This window comes from Petaurus breviceps, unplaced genomic scaffold (genome assembly GCF_028583685.1).
Source record: "Petaurus breviceps papuanus isolate PSGF00001 unplaced genomic scaffold, PetGlider_PUasm1.0 350, whole genome shotgun sequence".
NCBI lineage: Eukaryota > Metazoa > Chordata > Mammalia > Diprotodontia > Petauridae > Petaurus > Petaurus breviceps.
Genome location: NW_027186199.1, coordinates 942,074 through 968,293, shown reverse-complemented (window position 1 = coordinate 968,293; position 26,220 = coordinate 942,074). Strand labels below are relative to the sequence as shown.

The 26,220-nt window shown below is 40.3% G+C and overlaps 1 protein-coding gene across 8 annotated transcripts in view; it reads left to right on the top strand.

The window, feature by feature from the left end:
- The first annotated feature begins 685 nt into the window (after window positions 1-685).
- Window positions 686-26,220, top strand: part of MROH1 (maestro heat like repeat family member 1) — a 183,653-nt gene continuing 158,118 nt past the window's right edge. For 7 of the 8 annotated variants that reach the window (XM_069097031.1, XM_069097028.1, XM_069097034.1 and 4 more), the window contains exons 1-2: window positions 686-827; window positions 10,456-10,900. Coding sequence is in view for 6 of the 8 variants with exons in the window: in XM_069097028.1 (XP_068953129.1) it covers window positions 10,873-10,900 (28 nt within the window). In the remaining 2 variants the exon portion in view is untranslated. The remainder of the gene's footprint in view (window positions 828-10,455; window positions 10,901-26,220) is intronic. The other variant, XM_069097030.1, reaches the window with a different exon arrangement.

Below are 26,220 nucleotides of genomic sequence, written 5' to 3'. Positions count from 1 at the left end.
GGGCGTGGGGGGGGGGGGGGGGGGGGGGGGGGGGGAGGGGGGTTCCTCATACGTGTCAGAGAACGCTGTGTGGAGGAGAGGGGTGCACGGGTGCCAGTCACAGGATAGAAGGGGGAGGAGGACAGGAAGAGAGTTTGGGTGAGGGTGTCACAGTGGGGGTGTGCGGCGGAATTGGCAATGACTGGAGCGGAAAGTGACTGGAGGGAGAGGATGACTGAGCAGGGCGTGCCGCCACCCTAGTAGGGAAAAGGCACCGGGAGGAGGAGGGGAGCCCCGCCCCTACGACCCCCGCGGTTTGTTTGGGTATGCTACAGCCCCTCCCCCTCTCACCTTCACCGGGCGCGCGCGCGCAACGACCCCCCTTCTCCTGCACCTTCCCCTTCACCCCTCCCCTCTCTCCCTCCTCTTCCCAACTGTCAGGTGCGGAACATCACGTGGTGGGCGGGCTTGGTTGGTTGATGAGCCCTAGGGGCTGCCAAGGAGGAAGCCTGGAGGGCGCGTAAGCTAAAGCGCGCGTGCACGCGAGCGCGTTGGGGCCTCCCAGAAGAGGGGTTGGAGACTAGAATCGGGGCCGTGGCGGGAAAGACCAATCGGAATGTAGATCGCAGAGGGGGCGGAGGCCCGTGTGTCCGCCCCGGAGCCTGGGGTTGGTTGGGCAGGGATGAGGGGCGGGGCCTTCGCTCTCTCTTGGAGCTGGGCGTGGGGCACGGGCGCGCGGACGGGCAGCGTGACGCGCGCGCCTCAGCTTCCCCCTTGCCGCTGAGCTCGGGCCGGCAGTGGCTGCAGTGGCTCAGGAGGAGGCTCTAGAGGCGGCTGCGGTGGCTGAGGTAACTAACCGGCACGGGCCCGGGGAGGTGGAGGGTACGTTGTGCCCCCTTCTCAGAGAGCCAGGGATTTGCGGAGCGACTCCGTTCCCTGGGCTTCCGGGAGGGAGATCGTGGAGCCGGGCCCGCCCCGCCCTGGCTGCAGCCTGGGGGAGACCGAGGCAGCGCCGCGTCAGGGGCGACCTCCTCCGCCCAAGGACACGGCCCGCTGGCTCACGTCTCCCTGGCTTTCCACTCTCTTGTCTTTTTCCCGCAGCCCTGCGCCCTGGCTCTTTCCCACTGTCTTTGTGCAGGTGCTCTCCACCAGGTACAGGGAATCCTCCTGTACCCGCATTCCCTTCCCTCAAGCTTGGCCCCTGGGTTCCCCGGCAAAACTGCCATCGCGGTCCTCCTCCCCGGTGCTGTAATCCCTCGAAGAGCGCCAAGGGAGACCATTCTCCCACACTCACACTCCTCCTTCCCCTCACTAAGTAAAGGCTATTCTCACCCACGTTATTCCCCCAAGGAAGGTGCTTCCATCTTGCATTCCTTCCTGTGCCCTTCCTCCTCTTACCTTTCCCGCAGCTCCTCCACTGCCCTGCCTTGAGGATGTTTCTGCCCAAGTAAAAGTACCTTCACCTTCAGCATTACCTTCCAGTGTTCCACCGTGAACCTTGCGCGAACGGCCTTCTTAAAACCCACCTTGGTAGTAAGGTAGATTGTATTTGCTTCATTGACAACTTAACTCATTAAGGCCCATAGTAGTAAAGTGATTGAAAGACACACAGTGAATTGTGAGTCAAGTGAGTCAATGTATGTAAAGTGCTTGGGAAACCTTAAGGCTTATTTATGTGTCACTTATTCTCAATAGCGTCAGTATGATTATTGTTAGTGGTTCCTTGATGTTAGGCAGGTGACCTACATCTCCCAAGATACAGGGTAAGTAGTAGTTGTAGTGTGGTGAGAGAGAGGGAGAGGAAGAGGTAGAAAGAGAAAAAGAGAATGAATAAAAATGGGGGTATTTGTGTCTGGTAAGGCTCTCAGGAATCATCACATGAAATACAGCTCAGGATGACCCTTACTGGGACCATACATTTAGCAGATATTTGTCGACAGTCAAGAATCCAGATTAATGGAAGGCCTGTCAAGAACTGTTGGTGGTGCCTTAGATTTAGGATAAAATCTATTTGTGTTTTGTTACTGTATTATTGACCAGATGAGCCTTTATTCCTGATGTGAAGTCTGGAGGGTCCCTTGTTAGCTCTTGGAGAACATTCTAGGTTTAGCTGTATGTATTTCCTTGTGAAGAAAACTGTTAATCGATAGAGGAGTACATTCCAATCTAAAGAAGTAGAACAGATAGAAGTTTACAAAGAAGCTGAATGGGATTTTTCACTTTTCTGGTCTCTGACATTCTTCTCAATATATTCTGAGGCCTCTTATGTTGAAGTCTCGGTCACTTTGTTGTAAATACAGTTCTTGGCCTGTTTTTATTGGAGCTTAGATTCCAGCCCATTTTTATGTAGTTGAATTTCAAGTATGGGGTTGCAAGCAATTCCCAGTGCTTGTCAGATAAGGGAATGTAGGTTTATTTTCCTGATTTGTGTGGAGGACAGGGTTTGGCTCCTGGATCAAAAATAAGAATCAAAATTGCAGGTGACCCCAATAAAGAGTGGAAAAGATGCTGTATACCCTACAGGGCTAGGCTTCCTTCCCTCATGTGAGCATTTATTGTTTGTTTTTACATGAAACAATTTCCTTCATCACTAAGCCAGACAGAAGGAACTGGTGCTTACTTTGGGGAATATTCCAGTTCAATCTGGTAATGCAGCATGGTGTAATGCATGTTAAGAAATGGCATTTATAAGAGACCAGTATGAAGTAAACTCCATAACTTAATTTTTCTAAGCTAGCAGTGACTGTTTCTTTATTTTACTTCTGTCTTTAATGTGATTAAACTTTTCTTTCCTGCTTTGAGCTCTGTAGTAAGGAAGACAATTTCTGTAGTCATGGAGCAGAGAAATGGTTCTGGTTGCAGAATGAACAGTTATCAGCAGCCTCAAATAACAGAGAGATTTCTATTTAATTTTTACCCATAGGTCTGCAGCAGCTAAGTGATTTTGGTAATTTCTAAGTCGGTTTTATCATATGCACTATATACGATCTGCCTTTTTAATTTTTAAAAATTTATTGGGGGGGAGGGGCAGAGCCAAATGGCGGAATAAAAGCAGCAACTTGTCTGAACTCCTACTCCAACCACCTCCAATACCTGTAAAATATGACTCTAAACAAATTTTAGAGCTACAGAACCCACAAAGTGACAAGAGAGAAACAAATCTCCAGTTGAAGGCTGCCTGGCAGGCCAACAGGAAGGGTTTATCGCACCAAGCTGGGAGCCAAGCGCAGTCCTGCATGAGCAGTGGTTCTGGCCCCAGGGTGGCCCCAACAAGCAGCACAGACTGGCCAGAGCAGACTTCAGGAGAGTGACTCACCAGCAGCTGTGGTGGTTTTCAGACTTCTCAACCCATAAACACCAAAGACAAAGTAAAAGGTCAGTGTAGAACTCTGTTGGAACTGGGTGATGGAAGAGCATGGTCTGGCCCCTGCCCCCAGGGCAAGAGGTGTTGGAGGCATGGGCTGCAACTGCCTCCAGAGCTCCTGACCTGCAGATCATAGGGGGACGAAGTGACCATTCAGAGGGTAATCACTCTTGCTTTGACTTGCCTGGATCTGGGTCTCTTGGGTGGTGGTCCTGATGTGCGTGACCAGTGTGCCAGACCTTGTGGTGGCTGTAGAGAGGGTGCTCTGGCAGCTGTTAAAACCCCAACAATTTGGGACACAGCTCTCTCCACTCTAGAAGTAGAGTTCTACCATGACAAAGAGCTCAAAAATCAAGTAATTGGCTGGCAAGATGAACAAGCAGAGGAAGTGCAGTCATACCATAGAATCCTTTTCTGGGGACAAAAAGGATCAAGACATGGAACCAGAAGAAGTCAACAAAGTCAAAACTCCTGCATCAAAAGCTTCCAAGAAAAATATGAATTGGCTACAGGCCATGGAGGAGCCCAAGAAGGATTTTGAAAATCAAGTAAGAGAAGTAGAGGAAAAATTGGGAAGAGAAATGAGAATGGTGCAGAAAAATCACGAAAAGCAAGTCAGTAGCCTGCTAAAAGAGGCCCAGAAAAATACTGAAGAAAATAACACCTTAAAAAATAGACTAACTCAAATGGCAAAAGGGGCCCAAAAAGAATACCTTAAAAAGCCAAATTGCCTGGATAGAAAAGGAATTTCAACAGCTCACTGAAGAGAATAATTGCTTCAAAATTAGATTGAGGCAAATGGAAGCTAATGACTATGAGAAATCAAGATACTATAAAACAGATCCAAGCAAATGAAAAAATAAAAGGCAATGTGAAATATCTCATTGGAAAAACCACTGAACTGGAAAACAGATCCAGGAGAGATAATTTAAAAATTGTTGGACTGCCTGATCAAAAAAAGACCTAGAAATTCTCAAGGAAAATTGTCCTGATTTTCTAGAACCAGAGGGCAAAATAGAAATTGAAAGAATTCACCAATCACCTCTTGAAAAAGATCCTCTCCCCCCCCCCCCCAAAAAAAAAAAATCCTCCTAGGAATATTATAGCCAAATTTCAGAGTTCCCAGGTCAAGGAGAAAATACTGCGAGTAGTCAGGAAGGAACAATTTGAGTATCGTGGAAACACAATCAGGATAACACAAGATCTAGCAGCTTCTACACTGAGGGACTGAAGGGCTTGGAATATGATATTCTGAAGGTCAAAGGAGCTAGGATTAAAACCAAGAATTACCGGCCCAGGAAAACTGAGTATAATGCTTCAGGGAAAAGTATGGTCATTCAATAAAATAGAGGATTTTCAAGCATTTTTGATGAAAAAACCAGAGCTGAACAGAAAATTTGATTTTCAAATACAAGAAGCAAGAGAAGCATGAGGTCAACAGGAAAAATAAACCACAAGGAACTTATTAAAGTTGAACTATTTATATTCCTAAATGGAAAAATGATAATTGTAACTCATGAGACTTTTCTCAGTATGAGGAGAGTTGAAGGTACACATACACCTCTATAAAAAGGTATATGTGTGTATAAATATATGTGTGAGCGTGTCATGTATACGTAGACGGAGCACAGGATCAGTTGAATAGGAAGGGATGATAAATAAAAAAATAAAATTTAGAGGTGAGAGAAGAATATAATGAGAGAAAGAGACAGGGAGAGATAGATCAGGGTAAATTATCTATATAAAAGCAAGAGAAAACTGTTACAATGGAGGGGAAGAACAGGAAGGTGAAAGGGAATGGGTCAACCTTATTCTCAATGAATTTGTTTTTTTGTTTGCTTTTTGGAGGGCAGTTGGGATTAAGTGACTTGCCCAAGGTCACACGGCTAGTTTTTGTCTGAGGCCGGATTTGAACTCATGTTCTCCTGACTCTAGGGCCGGTGCTCTACTCACTGTGCCACCTAGCCACCCCATTCTCATTGAATTTGTTTTTTGAAGGAGTTATGTACATACTCAATTGGGTATATTACCCTATAGGAAAATAGAGGGGAAGGGGATGAGAGGAGGGAGGATAGAAGGGAGGGCAGATTGAGGGAGAGGGTAGTTAGCACAGACTTTTGAAAAGGGACAGGGTCAAAGTAGAAAATAGAATAAGTGGGGGTGGGATAGGATGGAGGGAAATATAGTTAGTCTTTCACAATATAACTACTATGGAAATGATTTGCCTAACTACACATGTACAACATATATTGAATTGCTTATCTTCCTAGTGGGTGTGGGTGAAGAGGGAAGAAGGGAAAGAATCTGGAAATCAAAGTTTTAAAAGCAAATGTTAAAAAAAATTGTTCCTTACATGCAACTGGGAAATAAGATAGAGGCACTGGGGTATAGGAATCCATCTTGCCATACTAGAAAGTTGGGGGGGATGGGGGAGATAGAAAGCAGATTGGGGGAAGGGGTATTCAGGAGGCTTGCTATCTTGGGGTGGGGGGCAGGGGAAAGATGGGGAGAAAATTTGTAACACAAAATCTTGTGGAAATGAATGTTGAAAACTAAAAATAAATTAAAGTTTCAGACTCACCACTAAAAAAAACAAATTTATTGAGGCATTTTGTTTTCAGACAACAGACACTCCCCAACAAATATCTAAACAAGTCCTCTGACATTTAAATTTTACTGAAATTTGCAGAAAGGAGTGTATAGTCTAATTTTGGTAGTATGGTACTAACATTGGCCAGAAAGATTTGAAAAAGCATACATTTTATTGATGCCTTTTCATTCCTCAACTTGCTCCTCTAGGTTGGACCCTCCTTTTTGACAAAGAAAAATAGTCAAGCAAAAACCTACAGAGTTCTTGTCTGACTGTATGTGATTGTTTGTTAAAAGTTTTGTTGCCTCTCAATGTTGACTTTATAATACTGGTGTCATTGTGTATATTTTAACTATTATTTTTATGCATTATTTCATCATAGAAATTCTGCCATGTTTCTATGAATTCTTAATAATTGCCGTTGCTTATGGTACAGTAATATTCCATTACATTTAGTTTGTTCTGATATTTCCCACTTGTTGGGAACATATTTTGTTTCCAGGGTTTTATTATAAAAAACAGAGCTGCTATGAATATTTTTGCTCAGCATGGTTTTTACCCTTGCTATCATTAACCTCCCTGGTCTACAGTCCTAGTAGTGAAAACTCTGGGTTAAAGGATATAAGAATTTATTAGCTCTTATTTAATAAGCCCATTGGCAACTTCGCTTTTGGGAAATGGCTCTCTGATGTTATAAATTTGTATAATAGATTTTGGACATCTGACTTCAGCCTGTATTTTCCCTTGATCCTATCTCTTCCAACAAGTTGCTGCCTCAGTTATCCTCCGTCTCTGAACTTCAGTCTTGCTCTCTCTATGGGTTCTTTCCCTACTGGGAAGGGATATAGAATAAGCATCAGTATGAAAGTCTACTGTGTGCCAGGCATTGTGTTAAAAGTGCTTTTAACAAAAATTATCCCATTTGTTTCCCACAACAATCCTGAGTGGTAGGTTCTATTATTTCTCTCACTTGAGAAAACCAAGGACAGAGGTTTTAAGTAACTTGTCCAGGTTCAACTCAGTTGAATAAACACTACTCAGAGATGGCTCACATATCACATGTGGAGAGAGTGGATAGCCACCAGTTACCTTCACGTGTGTGTGCTTAAATCTTCTCCATCCTTAAAAACAAAACTCACTACTATCTCCTCATGCTATCCTATCTCTTTTCCTTTTCTCAGCCAGTTTCCTTTAAAAAAGCTGTTTTCATTGTTTGCACTCTCTCACTTCTCATTTACTTTGTAATGTCTCCCAATGTCATTACTCAACTGAAATTCTCTCCAGTTACCAATATTCCTTTTTTTTTTTGCCTTTAGGAGGGCAATTGGGGTTAAGTAACTTGCCCAAGGTTACACAGCTAGTTTTTTTTTTTTTAATGTGGGTGTTAAGTGTCTGAGGCCGGAACTGAACTCGGGTTCTCCTGACTCTGGGGCCGGCGCACCAATATTTCTTAATTGCCAAATCTGTTGGCTTCTTTTTTTCAATCTTCATTCTTCTTGGTTCTGCATTTGACATTGTTGACCACCCCCTCCTACTGTATTCTCCTGGATTATGATGGCACTTCTCCCCACAAATTAATTTTCCTTCCACCATGGGCTCCATGTGACTCAAACTGTGGACTGGGCCAAAGCTCAAAGCAGGTCACATGGGTCTATTAAGGGGCAGGAAAGATCTTCAGATTCCTTTACATTACCTATTAGACTGTGAGCACCTGGAGAGCAGAGTTGTTGGTAGTGTTTTTCCTTTCTCCATATCTTCACTGCTTTGCACAGTGCCTGGTACATAGTGGGCACTTCTTGACTTGACTTGGCTGCTTTGCTGACTCATCACTCATGTCACATCCCCTAATTGTGGATGTTCTCCAAGGCTCTTTCCTGGGCCTCTTCTTTTCTTTTTCCATATACTCCCTTGGTGACCTCATCAGTTTTTATGGATTTCATTATCATCTTTATGTGAATGAGTCACAAATCTATATATCCGTTCCCAGTCTTTCGCCTGAACTTACGTCTTCTATCAGTAGTTGTCTTTTGGAAATTTAAAAACATATCCTAGAGACATTTCAAACTCATTATGTCCAAAACTGAGTTTATAATTTACTCATACACACACACCTCTCCCAAATCCCCTTTTATCTTTCTTATTTTTGTCAAAGGCAACATTATCTTTACAGTGTCCAAGATTTATAACTTATATGTTACCTTTAGCTTCTCTCCTTCATTAAACATATCCTGACAACACTTGCCAAATTTTGCTCTTTCTGTTTATAGTATCAGACCCCCTCTTTTCACTCACATAGCTAACACCTTTCAAGTCTCAGCTAATGTCTCTCTGCAAGCTTTTCCAGTCTCCCTTAGTACTTGTGCCTTCCCTCTGTTGATTAGCTCCAGTTTATTCTGTATAGAGCTTGTTTGTACATGGTCATTTGCATGTTGTCTTCTCCATTTCTTCCCCATTAGACTGAGTTTTTTGAGAGCAAATTTTTTTAACACCACCTTCTATATAAGCTTTTTTTTATCTCTCCCCCAACTGCTAAAGGTCTTCTTTCCTAACTATTGTTTATTTGTCCTGAATATATTCTTTATGTTTATATATGTATATGTTGTTTGCTTTGATAGAGTATAAACTCCTTGAATGTAGGGATTAAAAAAAAGTTATTTCCAGTGCCTAGCACATAACTGGCATGTAATAAATGCTTTTGATTAATTCATAAAGTGCTTTGTAAAGCACTATAGAAATTTAAAACTCACTACCATTGTTGTAGTTTTAGTTCTTCCTACTAGAATAATCTTGAGTTAGTTTTTGGTATAATGTTCTTTTACTTATGTAGGTGAAACCTAGGAAATCACTTCAGGATTAAAGTTAACCGATTCTCCCCCCCTTTACCTCACCCCGTTGTTGTTCCCTCAGTGGAGGTATCTCTGAGAGCCAAGTGAATGGCCCTGACGTTCAGCCTCTTTTGTCGAGTACTTGCTTTGGGAGACTAGGCAAGACCTTTATATTCCAGTCATATTCTGAATTTCCATAGACTTATTCCCAACACTTATGTGGGTACCTTCCTGCAAACTTAAATCTTAAAAGTAGCTGGTGAAAAGAATAAATACATTTCTGAAGGGCAGCCTAAGAGGTTTGTGTAAGAGAGTAAGAGTAGTTCCAGTCTTTTGCATTGGTGACTGGTCTCCCTTGGGTTGGGAGTTAAGAGTAAGTTGTATATTAATAATAAAGATAGCTAACATTTATATAGTGCTTTCTATGTGCCAGGCACTGTGCTAGGCACTTTGCAATTATTATCTCATTTGATCCTCACAACAACCCTGGAAAATAGGTGCTATTATTATCTCCATTTTACAGATAAAGAAATTGAGGCAGACAGAGATATCCACAATCATATAGCTAATAAGTGTCTGAGGCTGGCCTTTAGATATTCCCAGTTGTAGGCCCAGAGCTCTATTCACTACACTACTCCAGGAACTTTTAGCTTTTGGGGGCTAGTTGAAAAAGTCATCTTCACATTCTCTTTTTCTGAATCACTGACTTAGTTCTTAGAATGGGGTGAAACCCCCCCCAACATCTTACTGTCCATTCTGAGGACACCAGTTTTCTTTGGCCTCCCTCTATGAAGGGAGGTAGCATGATTTAAATCCCATACCTTCCTCCCATCCCTACCAAATAAAATCACACTAGCAGATTAACCAGTCCAGTGTGTGCTTCCAGAAAGAAATGCTAGGAAGTAGTGGTGTGCAGGGAGGAGGTAATGCGCCATTAAATGAGAGGGTATGATAGAGCAGATTTAGTGATTAGAAAAGGAAAAACATAGCTAGTGTGGAGGAAGAAGTTAGGTGGACTGTCTGAAAGAACTCTGTAGCTTTGGGCTGTGACCCTCTGGGTTGGATCTTCCTTGGAACAGTTTGAAGAATACCATGATGATTAAATAAAAATGATTCAAGAGTCATTTGTGTTTTAGGTAATGTTTGTTCTTTCAGAAAATTTTGAAAGGAATTCCCTCTAGGATGTAATTTTGATGCTTAGAATGCTTGAACTTGGAAGTTTTTTTATTTTATACTTGGAAGTTTTTTTATTTTATATTTGAGGGTATTAGATGGCATTTCTAAGACTTGGAGAGAATAAATTTCTTTAAACCTTTCTCACATAGAAACTTTTATGAGAATAATCAGTTACATGGCTAATAAGGAAATATATTTTTGTATGACCTCAAATGTGTAATTAACATATTGCTTTCCTTTGCCATGGGTGGGGGAGGGGTGGGAGGAAGGGAGAAAATTTGGAACTCAAAATTTAAAAAGTAAATGTTAAAGTATATTAAAAATGCGGGAGGAAGGGGAGAATAATCAGCTATTAGAGTAGAAAGGAAGTATTTCCATTTAAGAGGACTCTGTTCTCTGTGAAACTATGTACTCTTGCTTTATTATGCTAGGGCAGAGGGATTTTATATTCAGAAAGGGTAAACAAATAAGTATGTAAAGTAAATAAGTATATAAAAATGTTTAATTTTTTTTTTTTGCAGGTCTTAAAGTAAGAAAGATGCTCTAGAGAATGATATATTAAACATGTTAACTCCTGGACTGGAATCTACAAAGAAACCTACATTGAAGTGATGATGGAATAGCTTATTTATTATTTGCCAACAGAAACTATCAGAAATTCAGAAACAGAAGATACTAAGCAAATTATGGATTGTTAACAGCTGGAAAAATCAGAGAAGTTCATTTGTACATAGTGGATGGCTTATAATCTTCTCTTTCATGGTTAAATTCAGTATAGAAATTTCAACATAAATTTTTTCCAGTAGTTTTTGTAGAACAAAGAAAACCACTATTTGAAAGCTTAGCTATGTGTGGACACTTAGGAGTTAAAATCTAGTTCTTTCTGGTGTTCCAGGTTTGAGAAGAAGCCCATTTTTGTTTTGGAGAAACCTCAGACCATGAAAATGGCAGATTCAAATGTGAAAAGTAAGTGTGTGTGAGTGCTGCGCTCCTGTGTGTACCCACCTAAACATCACAGAATGCAGAACTTGAGAGAATCGGAGAGATCCAACCTGAGAGGTTAAGTGACAAGGTTTCAGATTGGCAGTTTTAAGAGTAGAACTAGATCTTCTCCTATGCTTTCTTTTTTCCAAGCATTAAATTAGTCAGTGACTGTTTCCCAGGCATGCCACCCACCCTTGAGGGAGGGCATTGGATTAGGCCATTGGTTTAGAGTAAATATTCTTACTCCAAAGAGTGTACTGTCCAGAGTTGAAACAATATTATGTAGGTGGAGTGTCAGTGGTTTGTCTTCTCCCCTTTCCCAACATTACATTGCTTACACAAACTCATTTTGGAATAAGATGAGGAGAGCTTCTGTAACAAAGAAGACTTGGGGTCCCAGTACCTTTCTTCAGGGAGTGAAGAATAATGTTTTTTTTTGTTGTTGTTGTTTGTTTTTTGCCTTTTGGTGGGCAATTGGGGTTAAGTAACTTGCTCAAGGTTACAGGGCTAGTTTTTTTGTATGGGTGTTAAGTGTCTGAGGCCGGAACTGAACTCGGGTCCTCCTGATTCTGGGGCTGGCGCTTTGCTCACCGTGCCACCTACCCGCCCCTGAATAATGTTTTTCTTGTCACTGAGATATTAGATCATGGACTTAGGGGGTCTGTTGAGGCAGAGATCTTAGGACTACATATATGTACATACATATATATGTGTGTGTGCATGTATACATACATATACACATATAATATATATATTATACACACATATATATCTATACACACATATGTATATGTAGAACAATAGACCCTGAATAATAGAGAGCTGACTAGTTAGAGTTAATACCTGTCAACACTGAGCTCCCAGTTCACTCTTCCTTTCCCTGGCAAATGGATAGCCCCAGTTATCTTACACTTTATTTGTGATATTACTAGATGTATAGTACCTAAGAATTGATGGACCTTCATCTTCTGTAAACTCCCTTCTGTTTCTCTCTTCTTTCCTCCTCCACCTCTTCCCTCCCTTCCTCTCCTTTTTTGAAGGGTGAACCTGCAGCCTTGAAGCCACATGTGTCCTTCTAGGTTCTTGGGTGCAACCTTTTGACTGAGTCCAAGTTTCACAGAACAAATCCTTTTATTAAAGGGATTTGTTCTGTGAAGTTTGGATTCAGTCAACAGGCTGCCCTTGAGAACTTAGAGGGCCACATGTGACCTTGAGGCCACAGGTTCCCCACCCCTGGTCTAGTTTATGTTCCATAAAGGTACCAAAGAAGAGCAGTATATGACAGTTTTTGTTTCCCTCCATTCCTTTTTTTCCTTAAAAAAATTCAACAAGCATTTACTTAATGCCTGCCTTGTGCCAAGCATTTCAACTACAAAGATAAAAATCAAACAGTGCCTGCCCTGAAGGAGTTTATAGTCTATGGAGGAAATAACATGTCATAGAAAATTAAGTACAGAATTAAATACAAAGTAGTTAAAAATTTCCTGGGCAATTCTCCTTCCTGCCATCTTCCAGACCAGTATCTTTTTTTAAAAAAGTAATTAATTTTTTGTTACATTTTGAGTTCCAAGTTGTCTCTCTTCTTCCCCAACGCAGCATTAGAGAAGGCCAGTATTTGTTATAGATATATGTGGTACCCTATAATACATACATATATATCACATGATATACATGTGTTTTATACATACATACATATATGATACATATATCAGTTCTTTCTCTGGAGGTGGATAGCATTTTCCTTCAAAAGTCCTTCGTAGTTGATTTGAATGATCATATTACTCAAAATGTCTTAGTTATTTGCAGTTACTCTTTGAACAATATTACTTTTACTGTATACAATGTTCTCTTGGTTCTACTTGTTTCATTTCACGTTATTTCATGCAAGTCTGTTTTTTCTAAAATCAATCTGCTCATCATTTCTTATAGTGCAGTAGTATTCCATTATAATCATGTACATTGCTTATTCAGCCATTCCCCAAATGATGGGCATTCCTTCACTTTCCCATTCTTTACCAACACAAAGCAGACCAATATATGATGGCAGTCTTTGGGAGGAGATGAAATCCCTTGGGGTAACTGGGGCTGAAGAACTGCCAAACTAGGAAAAGAATATGAAGCTCATAACTTGTAAGTGCTGTGGCTGAGCTGTCATGCCTTGAAGAAGCATAATGAGTGTGTGGTTTGACATTTGTATGGAGTAGCTTGTGTTATCCCAACAGCCAGTGTAATCTTGCTTCATGGGTCCTCTTGCTTGGGTGGGTTTATTTGGCTGAGGAGCACTTCTGCCAGGCTAGTTCCCCATGGCTTTTCCTAGCCTAAGAGTTGTCAGGGACCCTGATTTGGTTAAAGTGGTGGTGGTGGTGAGGGTGAGGATTGGATTTGGTAACAGTAGCAGGCTAGGTATGGAAAGTCAGCTTTGAAGTGGTGCTTTTAGTTTTAGCAGATATCTAGAGCTGGAAAATAATATCAAACTTAGAGTGGTATAATAAGTGATTAATGCCTCGGTACTATCTATTTCAATGTATAGTACAGACTGTTCTTTCTTTATGTGAGTGGATCCTTCTGCAGACCTCTATGTAAAGTGATTTTTGCATAATGCAAATTTGCCTGTGGATATGGGAAAGGGAGGGAGGGAAGGAAGCAGGAAGAAGCCTCTGCAGTTGTGAATGGGGGGAGCATGTGGTTCAAGTACATGTTGGGGCTAGGGACAGAGAACTATGATGGGTAAAATCTGAAGTAACTGAGGAAACAAAGGTTCAAGCTTCTGAGCTCAATTTATTAAGCAGTGCATGGCAATAGCATAAACAAATTGGTACCAGGCTTCTTCAGCTTGACATTGGACATACAGCAGTAGACAGGTTTTTATGTGTGAAAAGAAAACAATTAACAGAATGTAAATCAGGATGCAAGATTAGGCAATCTGATTTCTAATTGGAGAAAAGATTAGGGGCTGTCTGAGTTGGGAGGGGGAGAGTGAACAGGTATACTTCCCTGAAATCAGAAAAAAAGTGTCCCATTCCCCAAGTGTCTATTCATTCAAAGGAACTAGTAACTGATTGACCAGTATGGGGTTAGTTTTCAGATAAGACATATGGGTTGTTTGAGATGTAAAATTGTGAGAAAACTTCTTGCATTAATCTTTTGCTTTGACTGGATCTTGAGTCAGTATACCCTAGGTCCTTAGATAAGGGTCTCTGTTGTTTGTCCTTCCTTCTTTTTTTTTTTAAAGCAATTGGGGTTAAGTAACTTGCTCAAGGTTACACAGCCAGTTATTTTATGTGGGTGCTAAGTATCTGAGACCAGAACTGATCCCAGGTCTCCTGACTCTGGGGCCGGCTGTGCCACCTGGCCGCCCTTGTCCTTCCTTTTTGAAGAGGACCAGTGACATCACACTATAATGTTTGACTAGTGTGTGAATTGGATTTAAGTGAGGCAGAGTTGCACAAAGTCTTCAGCTTCACACTCTCTTCCTGAGTCATTGAAGTCCAGTGGCAGAAAAAAAGTCAAGATGACTGGCAATGGTCTGGGATGCAGTGGATGACCTTGGTGTCTTAGATGCCTGACCAAAGTCTTAAGTGCTCCATAGAGCCTATTTCAGCCACCTTTATGGCTATTGGAATAAATTGTTCTCATCTGTCCATTCCACCAGGGGAAGTCTCAACGTGCTTGGGGTAGACATACCCCTAGCTCACTGACAGATTTGAGGCATGTGAGTTACCCTCAACTTGGTTTAGCTCATCTGCTTAGACTGTTTATTGGGGGTGTTGCTCCTGCGCATGCTACAGCTTTCCGGAGCCACAAGTAAGAGTGGGGTGACAAGTGGACACCACAGGTGGATGAGCAGCCCTGTAAAGGGCTTGGCAAGCCCTCATACCAGAGATGCTAGTCCTCCTGAACACCCCATATACTCCAAAGGGTCTCTAAGCAACAGGTAGAGGTGGTCCAGCTTCCCAGCTGCATAGGACTTGGTTCAAACAATACAATGAAGTTTCCTCACGATTCTCATAATTGAATAAAATTTTCTTACAAGACAGAATTTGGGCTGGATCCATAATTGAATAGAAAGGGAACTAGACTAGATCCAGAATTGACTCACAAGATGGAGTTAGTAGCAGGAGCAAGAAGAGGAACACACAGGGGCCAGGGCTAACTACATGGGAGTCTGGCTGGAACTGAAAGGAAAAACATGTTGGGGGTAGATGTGGAGCTGGAGAAAGACAGGAGAGGTTGGGAGACAATGCAGGAGCCAGAAACCAACAAGCATTGTGGAGAGATGGAATACAAACACATGGATGGGTGGATGGAAAGGGGCAAAGGTCTTCTTTCTCTCTTAGCACCAGAGGTCTCAAGTCAAGTCCGCAGTCTGGCTGTGGTCTCTTTATGTGTCCATTATTCTGCTGGGAGGATTTTTCTCTTTTTTTTGGTGGGGGTAGGGAGAGGACATGGAATGCTGAATTACAATACAGTAAAGTTAACATAGGTGTTTTTTGGAATGTGGATTTAATTTGTATAATGCAAATTTATGTAAATTAAGAACTGTCGTGTGTATTTTTTTGCCAGTCTTTCAGGGTACCAGTGCTGACAGTTTTAAGTTTTTCGTTGTCTATATTGGGAGTGTGAGAAGATGTTGCTTGTCTTTAAAATTTATGAATCATCATTAATGTCTGTAATTAAGTAGTGATGCGTAATTGGTTCCACAATGGATGATGACACTGGCCTCCTGGTGACCATATTCAAAGTGCTTTTTTATTTTAACTAACACCATTTGATCACCAGTGGTGTACTAGGCTATGCATTTGCAGAGAATCTGCTCAGTCATCTCAGATGCCAGAGGATAAGCCCACCTGTGTGTCCTGGGGCACCTTAAATGCAACTTACTACAAATTGAACTGTATTGCTCTTAGAATAAAGTTTATTTCCCCTGCCTGACATTCAAAACTTTCACAATCTGTTGCTTACCAGCCTTTCCAGATTTCTTGTATTACTGCCTTCTGCACTCTGCACTGCCTGAGCTGTTATCAACTTCTTAGACATTCCTTGCATTTTTCTGTTTATAAGTCCTTCTTCATACTATTTCCTTAGGCCTGCAATGTCTTTCTCGCCAGTCTCCCTTTTCCACTTCCCCTTCTTGTTCTATTTCTACCTAGCCATTAAAGCATATCTCAGTTGTAGCCTTCTCCATCAAGATTTCCCTGTATTTCTTTTGTATCTCATTTTTCTGTAATTATTTTCTATACTTGGGTAGAATTTCAGCCTCTTGTTTTCTATCTCTGCTGACATGCATTGGTTTCTCTGTGATTCTCTCCCCACTAAAATATTTATTTATTTCCTTCTCAACCCTAGTCAAGTTTTTCTGCCTGAATCTCCCAGAATTTTTATCTGTAACTTTTTGGATTCTTTAAAAAAAATTTTTTTTTCACTACTTAAGCATCATTTTGCAGAATAGCCCTCAGTCCTCTGCAATCCTCTTTCACCTCTGCATTGATGGTGGCAGGGTAACAAAAAAAGGAGACAGGATAATAGCATCACAGTTTAGACTATAAACATTAACTTAGCCGTTGGTGCTCTGAATATGAGCTATCTGTCTAGTGTCTAGGGTGTGGATATATGTTGTAGTTACTAAATCATTAATCTTAATATTCTTCTTTTTTTTTTTTAAAGCAGTCGGGGTTAAGTAACTTGCTCAAGGTTACACAGCCAGTTATTTCTGGGTGTGGTGCTGAGTATCTGAGCCCAGATTTTGATCCAGGTCATCCCGACACTGGAGCTGGTGCTCTTACTTGCTGAGCCACCTGGCCGCCCAATCTTAATATTCTTAATCTAAATGAAACCAGAAGATCAAAAGAAATTGCAGTTAAATGGAAGTATAGATCATATGCTGTCCTTGAAGAGTCAAATAAAGGAGTTGGTGGCATTGCCTTTATAACAAGTCCAAAGGCAATGAGAAACATCATTTTCTGCGATGCTTGACCATCTTGTATTGCAGTGCTTAGAAGCATTTACAAAAATGACCACTATATAAATCATTGCAGCTTATGTAGTAGGATCTATTTGTTTTTTAATTTACTTACCTCTGTTATAGAGAATGAGGGGGTAAGATAAAATCTGTGAATTGGATAAGACCCTCTAAATCAGCATGTACTTTAGCACTAGTTGACTTCAATGGATATAGGGAAGATGGTGAACAGTATGCTAGTTTTAAAAAAATGTAACAGTTTTTAAAAATGTAAAGAAAGGTTTTGGACTGTGTAGGCCAAATTATGGACCACAGAGAAGATTCAAACCTATATATCATGAATACTTCAAGAAGTTGGGAGGCACTAGTGAACATCAAATAACATTACAAAAAATGAAGTTGCTTTTGATAGGAAAATGACTATTACTGATGTGAAGTTTTCAATCAGCAGTCTTTCTACAGTTGGACTATCAATTTGTTAAAAGAAAGATCAAAGTCAATATCAAATTAGAAAAGAATAAAAATGAGAAGATAAAGTTTGTAATTTTAAAAATATTCATTCATTTATTTATTTTTAGTTTACAACATTCAGTTCCACAAGCTTTTGAGTTTTAAATTTTCTCCCTCTCCCTCCCTGCTCCTCTCCCCAAGACGGTACACAGTCTAATACAGGCTCTACATATACATTCATATCCAGTATTTTTTTTCACATGAGTCATGTTGTAAAGAAGAATTATAACTAATGGAATGAACCATGAGAAAGAAGAAACAAAACAAAACAGAAGAGAGAGTAGATAGTATCCTTTGATCTGCATTCAGACTCTAATGCTTTCTCTGGATGTGGATAGCATTTTCCATAATGAGTGTTTTGAAGTTGTCTTAGAACCTTGTATTGCTTAGAAAAGCCAGGTCTATCAAAGTTAGTCATTGTACAATGTGGCTGTAACTGTGTACAATGTTCTCCTGATTTTACTTGCCTCACTCAGCATCAGTTAATTTAAATCTTTCCAGGTTTTTCTAAAGTCGACCTGCTCATCATTTCTTATATCATAGTAGTATTGCGTTATATTTATATACCACAATTTGTTCAACCATTCCCCAATTGATAGGCATCCCCTAAATTTTCATTTCTTTGCCACCAAAAAAAGTGCTACTCTAAATATTTTTGTACATGTGGGTCCGTTTCCCATGATCTCTTTGGGATACAGCCCTATAAGTGATATTGCTGGGTCAAAAGGTTTGCACATTTTTATAACACTTTGAGTGATAAGACGTGCAGTTAAGGAAATTACAATATGATTTTTTTTATGTTCCATTATATTTTTATTTATTTTAAAAATATTCCCCTAATATAGTTTAATCTGGTTCTGGAGGTACTCACAGCTGAGTGCTGCTCTGAGCTGTGTGTTTCACGCTTCTGGGATCAATGTTCTCTTTTTTTAATTAATTAATTTGAGTATTTTTTTCCAATTACATGTAAAAAAAAACCTTTAACATTTACTTTTTAAAATTTTAAGTTCCAAATTATCTCCTTCCCCATCCCCTCATTGAGAAAGTGAGCAATTTGATTCCATATTAGTCATGTTGTGAAAGAAAACACAGACCAAAAAGAAAACAAGAAAAATTTTTTTAAAAGGATGTTTCAATCTGCATTTAGACTCCATCAATTCTTTCTCTGGGGGTGGACAGCATTTTTCTTCATGAGTCTTTCAGAATTGTCTTAGATAATTGTATTGCTGAGAAGAGCTAAGTCATTCACAGTTGATCATCATACAATTTGATACAGTCTGATTCCTTAGCTATTCATGCTAAAAAGTGGGAAATAGATAAGTGAATAGACATAACCAGACTATCACTGTTTCCTGTGTAAGTTTATAATGTGCATGGATTCCCACAATGAGGGAAAGAAAAGAGCCTGGAAAACCACCTCAGTCAGAAAACACTTAATCTTGTTAAGCAGAGGGATGTCAGTCAAAAAGATATTATTGATGTAGAATAAAGACTTTTTTTCAGATGGGGAACCACAAATGAATCGTTTTAATCACTAATCAGAAAAATGATAATTAGAACAATTTTGCGGTTTTCTGTCATACCCATCAAGTTATCAGAAACTGTTGAGAAAAACAGTCAGTGTTGGAGGAGCTGTGGGAAGTCTGGCATGTTAATATACTTCGACAGCTGTGAATTGGTCTGGAAATTATTTGGAATTGTGTGAGAAATCACTAAACTCTTCATACCTTTTGACCTAGGGATTCCATTACTGGGCAAAAATCCACCAAGGAGCCAAATGATAAAGAAAGATACTTTATGTAGCAATACTTCTTATAGTAGGGAAAGACTAGAAACAGGACAGGTGCCTGTTGATAGACACAGAAAAAATTGTATGTGAATGTGATGGAATATTGTTTCAAGGAGGTGACAAATATGGGGAGTAGAGAGAGGTATTGAAAGACTTGTGTGAGTGGTACTGAGGGAGGAAAGCAGAACCAAGGGAACAGTGGATACAGTGATAATTGTGATATAAATAATAGTATATTTTTTTGTTTTGTTTTTTTGTTTGTTTTTAGAGGGGGGAAGGCAGGGCAATTGGGGTTAAGTGACTTGCCCGAGGTCACACAGCTAGTAAGTGTTAAGTGTCTGAGGTCAGATTTGAACTCAAGTCCTCTGGACTACAGGGCCAGAGCTCTTTCTATTCACTGTACCACCTAGCCTCCCCTGTGCCACCTAACCACCCCAAGAATATTATTTGTGAGTAATTATATTGTCCCAGCTAAACCAGATCATCTAAGGACATTATTGGTGAAATGGAAAGAAAGACAATGAAAAATACCTGTGAATATTTTATAATGGTAATTTACATAGTGCTTTGAGGTGTAGAAGGTGCTTTACATGTTATTTTGTTTTTTAAAATTTTGTAATTATTTTTTCCAATTTATTTTTAGTTTTCAGCATTTATTTTCACAAGATTTTGAGTTACAAATTTTTCTCCCCATCTTTCCCCTACCCCCACCCCAAAATAGCAAACCTACTGAGTACCCCTTCCCCCAATTTGTTCTCTCTTATATCCTCCCTCATCCCTCCCCCACTTTATTTTAAACATTTGTTTTTAAAACTTTGAGTTCCAGATTTTTTCCCTTCTTCCCTCCTCACCCACCCCCACTGGGAAGATAAGCAATTCAATATAGGTTGTACATGTGTAGTTACACAAAACATTTCCATAGTAGTTATATTGTGAAAGACTGTATTTCCCTCCATCGTATCCCACCCCCACTTATGCTGTTTTCTCCTTTGACACTGTCCCTTTTCAATTGGATATCTTACCCCACAGGAAAATAGGGGGGAAGGGAATAATATGGGGGAGAATAGAAGGGAGGGCAGATTGGGGGAGAGGGTAGTTAGAAGCAAACACTTAAGCCAAATTCAGGAGAGTAAGCTTGACTCATTCCCTTTCACCTCCCTGCTCTTCCCCTCCATTGTAACAGTTTTCTCTTGCCTCTTTTATATGAGATAATTTACCCTAATCTATCTCTCCCTTTCTTCTTCTCCCAATATATTCCTCTCTCACCTCTTAATTTTACTTTTTTGGATATTATCCCTTCATATTCAACTTATCCTGTGCCCTATATGTATACATGAACATACATATGCACATACTCACATACATATTTATATACACATCCACCCTCCTATACATACAGATATATGTATATATACACATATGTATTTCCCTTCAACTATCCTCATACTGAGAAAAGTCTTATGAGTTACAATTACTGTTTTTCCATGTAGGAATGTAAATAGTTCAACTTAAATAAGTTCCTTATGATTTCTTTTTCCTGTTTATCTTCTCATGCTTCTCTTGCTTCTTGTATTTGAAAGTCAAATTTTCTGTTCAGCTCTGTTTTTTTTTTTTCATCAAAAGTGCTTGAAACTCCTTTATTTCATTGAATGACCATATTTTTCCTTGTAGCATTATACTCAGTTTTTCTGGGTAGGTGATTCTTGGTTTTAATCCTAGCTCCTCTGACCTCCAGAATATCATATTCCAAGCCCTTCAGTCCCTCAGTGTAGAAGCTGCCAGATCCTGTGTTATCCTGATTGTGTTTCCACAATACTCAAATTGTTTCTTCCTGACTACTTGTAATATTTTCTCCTTGACCTGGGAACTCTGGGATTTGACTATAATATTCCTAGGAATTTTCTTTTTGGGATCTTTTTCAAGAAGCGATGGGTGAATTCTTTCAGTTTTTATTTTGCCCTCTGGTTCTAGAATATCAGGGCAATTTTGCTTGATAATTTCTTGAAAGATGTTGTCTGGGCTCTTTTTTTGATCGTGCCTCTCAGGTGGTCCAATAATTTTTAAATTAATTCTCCTGGATCTATTTTCCAGGTCAGTGGTTTTTCCAATGAGATATTTCACATTGCCTTCTGTTTTTTCATTTGCTTAGATCTGTTTTATAGTATCTTGATTTCTCACAAAGTCATTAGCTTCCATTTGCTCCAGTCTAATTTTAAAGGAATTATTCTCTTCAGTGAGTTTTTGAAATTCCTTTTCCATCTGGCAAATTTGGCTTTTTAAGGCATTCTTTTCTTCATTGGCTTTTTGGGCCTCTTTTACCATTTGCGTTAGTCTTATTTTTTAAGGTGTTGCTTTCTTTAGTTTTTTTTTGGGGGGGGGTCTCTTTTAGCAGGCTGTTGACTTGTTTTCCATGATTTTCTTGTATCATTCTCATTTCTCTTCCCAGTTTTTCCTCTTCTCTTACTTGATTTTCAAAATCCTTCTTCAGCTTCTCCATGGCCTGTAACCAATTCATATTTTTCTTGGAAGCTTTTGATGCAGGAGTTATGACTTTGTTGTCTTCCTCCCACTCCATGCTTTGATCCTTTTTGTCCCCAAAAAAGGATTCCATGGTCTGTTTGTTTCCTCTTCTTTCTCATCTTGCCAGTCAATTACTTGACTTTTGAGCTCTTTGCCACGATAGATCTCTGCTTCCAGATTGCAGAGAGCTATGTCCCAAATTTCTGGGGTTTTCGCAGCTGCCAGAGCTATTAGGAGGGCACCTTCTCTGCAGCCCCCACAAGCTCTGGCATGCTGGCCACACACCCCAGGACCACCACCCAAGACTGGGATCCAAATCCAAGCAGGTTAAAGCAAGAATGATTACTCTCTGAATGGGTACTTGGTCCCCCTATGATCTGCAGGCCAAGAACTCCATAGGCAGTCATGTGGCAGGCAGCAGCTACAGCTACTTCTTGCCCTAGGGGCAGGGGCCAGACCACTCTTCTCCACCCAGTTCCAACAGAGTTCCACACTGACCTTTTACATTCTTTTTGGTGTTTATGGGTTGAGAAGTCTGGAAACCTCCACAGCTGCTGGTGATTCACTCTCCTGAAATCTGCTCCTCTGTAGCTGGTTGTGGGGATGGAGGGGGGGGGGGGGGGGGGGGGGGGCGCAGAACCACTGTGGGGCCAGAACCATGAGGCTCACATGGAACTGTGCTTGGCTCCCAGCCCAGTGTGATAGACCCTTTAGACCCTTCCTGTTGGCCTGCTGGGCTGCCTTCATAGAGAGACTTGTTTCTCTCTGTTACTTTGTGGGTTCTGTAGATCTAAAATTTGTTTAGAGTTATTTTTTTACATGTATTGGAGGTGGTGGGAGCCAGAGCTGCTCGGAGGTCCTGTTTGTGCTCTGCGCCGCCCCCCACCCCCAACATGTTATTTTATTTGATACCCTTTTTTATAGATGAGGAAACTTGGTCACAAGAAATTAAGCAACTTGCCAAGATGACACTTTTTTCCATCACTGACAGTATAGATACCACTTCTGGACTAATATCACAATTCCTGATGTATGCTATAATTTTGAGGAATAATTTATTATTATTTGAGGGGGGAATCAGTTCTTAAGGTAATTGGAAAGAAATAGATTCTAAATATTAACCAAAAAAGCGACTGAGAAAATATTAAGAATTCCCAACCAATTATACTTACTTTCTCATCTGAACAGAATTTTTATGAGAATTTTACATGCACACACACACACTCATATATACACCTCTGCATATATATTTACATACACCCATATATATAGATGTACATACATATATATATTTACACACATATGTGGAGGGAGAGGGGGATAGATTTGTTGAAAGTATGAGGGACAGGTAGAATTGTGCAAGCTTCTTTCCACAGCAGATCATCTTTATAGTTAATCAGGATTACTGCACTCTTCTGGTTTACCTGCTGCCTGAAACGCTGTCCTTTAAGAAATATCCTTCTAGAGGCTCCAGGCAAAGATGTTCACATGAAAGATTCTAGCCAAGCCTAACTCCCCTTAGAAATATCCTAGCAAAGATTTTAAAAAATACCTAATACCAACAACAGTAGCTAGTATATTGTGTTTTTACGATTTGCAAAGTACTTTACAAATATCTCATTTAATCCTCATTACAACCCTAGGAAGGTAGGTAAATAAGGAAACTTGAGGCCAAAAGGTTAAATGATTTAGCCATAGTTACACAGCAGGCTCTGAACTCAGGTCTTCCTAATTCCACATCCAGCTCTATCTCCTGTGCCATTTAATTTCTTCAATGAAATAGTAATTAGCAAAACTAAAGAGAAATATCAGGAAGAAATATTCCTATTCCCAGGAAGACAGCTGAAGTCTACTGGTGCTCTGGTCAGGGGTGTACTGGGGTGGGGAAGGGCCTCTGAAACCAGTTTAGTTTAAGGCTAACAGAGCCTGAAGCCTGCAGGAACTCAGTCCTAGTCTATTTGAACCACAGAAGGGGACTAAACCATCTCCCATTAGATGACTTCCCAGAGATAAGCCAGTCACCCACATGCCCTTTAGGAAATTTGAAGCAATGTGTTTGCTTCAAATAAATGGTCAAGGCAGGAGATAGCTCCCAGTAGGTTACTGCTATTGCTCAAGGATATAGAGATGGAACCAAAATGTCCAGTTTTTGCTGTGGCCCTCCCAGAGGTCTAAATTCAATTTCATGTCTGATTGCCTCCAGATGGTAGGTCCTAGCTCCACCTCCAGATCCTTATCCAATACTAGAGATTAAGAAGCCAGAAATGGGGACCTGGACCATGTCACCTATCTCAGTGTAGTTTGAATGAGGTTCAGAATTCTAAAATAATAATTCCTATTACCAGGAATGTTAGCACTCTCCCTTATAGGCCATTTATGTTGCTAGGTGGCTTAATCATAGGCCTACTGTCTGGGAAAAATGGGGCAGGCCCTATTGTTGTGGGATGGGGTTCTTGTACCAGCCCTTGGGTTCTCTTTTCCCTGGGATGTGGTTTGGGAGGCTCTTAAGACTGTCAGTCACAGTACTGACCATTCATACCATATCATTTAGAACTGTGGGAAATCAGTGATAGCAACATCTAGGTTAGAGCAGGAACAAGACTAGAGTTTAAACTATCCCATTCAGGAGTGCAAGGGGTGATAGAGTTTAACTTAGGCACAAAGTCCAAAACCAGGAATTGATATTGATAAATAAGTAAACAAGAAAACTTCCATTACACAAAGAGAAATCCAGAAAAAAATCCTAGAACTGGAGAGTAGATCTACAATGAGTAGAAGTAGAGGTTCAAAAAAAAAAATGACCTCACCATAAGGATGGGAAGAATGAAGCAAGAGATAAAAATGGAATTAGAGCTTTTGAGATAAAAAGATTATAATAAACAGCTTAGAACCGAAGGTGGCAAACATGATTCAAATAGTAGATTCCTTGAAAAAGAGAATGGAACAAATAGAATTTATTGAACAATTCAAAGAGACACATAGACATATTTGAACAAAATCAAAAGACCAAAAACTTAGAAAATAAGGGATACCTTATTAACAAAAACAATTGATCTAGAAAACAGTTCAAGGAGAAATATTTTAAGAATCATTGAACTTCCTGAAAGACATGATTAAACAAAAAACATGTATATTTTCAGTAAGTCTTAAGAGAATATAAGATCCCACTGTGCTTATTATTTGATCATAAAAAATTTGAATTAGATTTGCCAGTCCAAAATGTCTTTTTCCCCTTCTTGCAGTGAGTTCCTTATTATCCAGGTTTCTGCCAATTGGAGATAGGAAGTCATTTAACAAGTGTTTTTACAGTATAGTGAAATGAACAGAAGACTGGGAATCATGTTGAATCCTGTCACATGCTGTGTGAATTAGACAAATTATCCTGTGCCCTCGTGTGTAAAATATAGAGATTCGGGACGGCTAGGTGGTGCAGTGAATAGAGCACCGGCCCTAGAGTCAGGAGGACCTAAGTTCAAATCCAGCCTCAGACACTTGACACACTAGCCATGTGACTTTGGGCAAGTCACTTAATCCCAATTGCCCTCCAAAAAGCAAATATATATATTCAAGTAAATTACCTATCTCTAAGGTTCCTTTCAGAACTCTCATTCTCTGTACTTTGCCAGTAGAGTGACCATTAGTGTTTACAGTGATATGGCATGGTGGTATCTAGAAGTGGCTTAAATTATGAATGAAAGATTAAGCTTTATTTAATTTCATACTAAAGTTGAGGGCATTTTGTTGAACTTATACTTTGGAAAGCAGTCATTTTCAATAGTAACTAAGGATAATGATGGTGAGGTTCTCAAAGTATACCTCTTTGGACATGATGTGTGTATTACATCAGGCTCTGGAACATTGGTAGATCATCCTAAGCGAGAGTTCAAAAGATTTTAGCGTAATCACACAGAAAAAAACCAGTGTTTGAAGAATGCCTTTTTGACAAGACTGATTTTCTCTTGCATGAATAGAGTTGATCCTGCACTTTCTATCCTCTCTGTCTGCCTTCTGCAGATAAGGGGTTTATGGGTGTTCAAGGAAGGCTAGCACCTCTGGTGTGAGGGCTTGCCGACCTCTCTTCAGGGCTGCTCATCCTCTTTTGGTGGCCACCTGATTCTTCTAACTCGCAGCTGTGGCTCCATGAAACCAGCACACACAGTGGTCACATGCTGGTAGAAACATCTCGGCAGATGGGCTAAACCAGGTTGAGGGTAACTGACAGACCTCAGACCTGTAGATGAGTTAGGGGAATATCTACTTTTAGCAAGTGAAGACTTCCTTTGGCAGAATGGTGGATGAGAACAATTTGTTCTAATGGCCATGAAGGTGGCCGAAGCAGGCACTGTGAAGCACTTAGAGCTTGGTCAGACATCTAAGACACTGAGGTCATCTACTGCATCCCAGGCCATCACCAGTTGTCTTGACTTTTTTGTCCTGCCACTGGACCTTCAGTTACTCAGGAAGAGAGAGTGAGGCTGAAGACTTTGTGCTGCCTCACTTAAATCCAATTTGCACACTACTCAG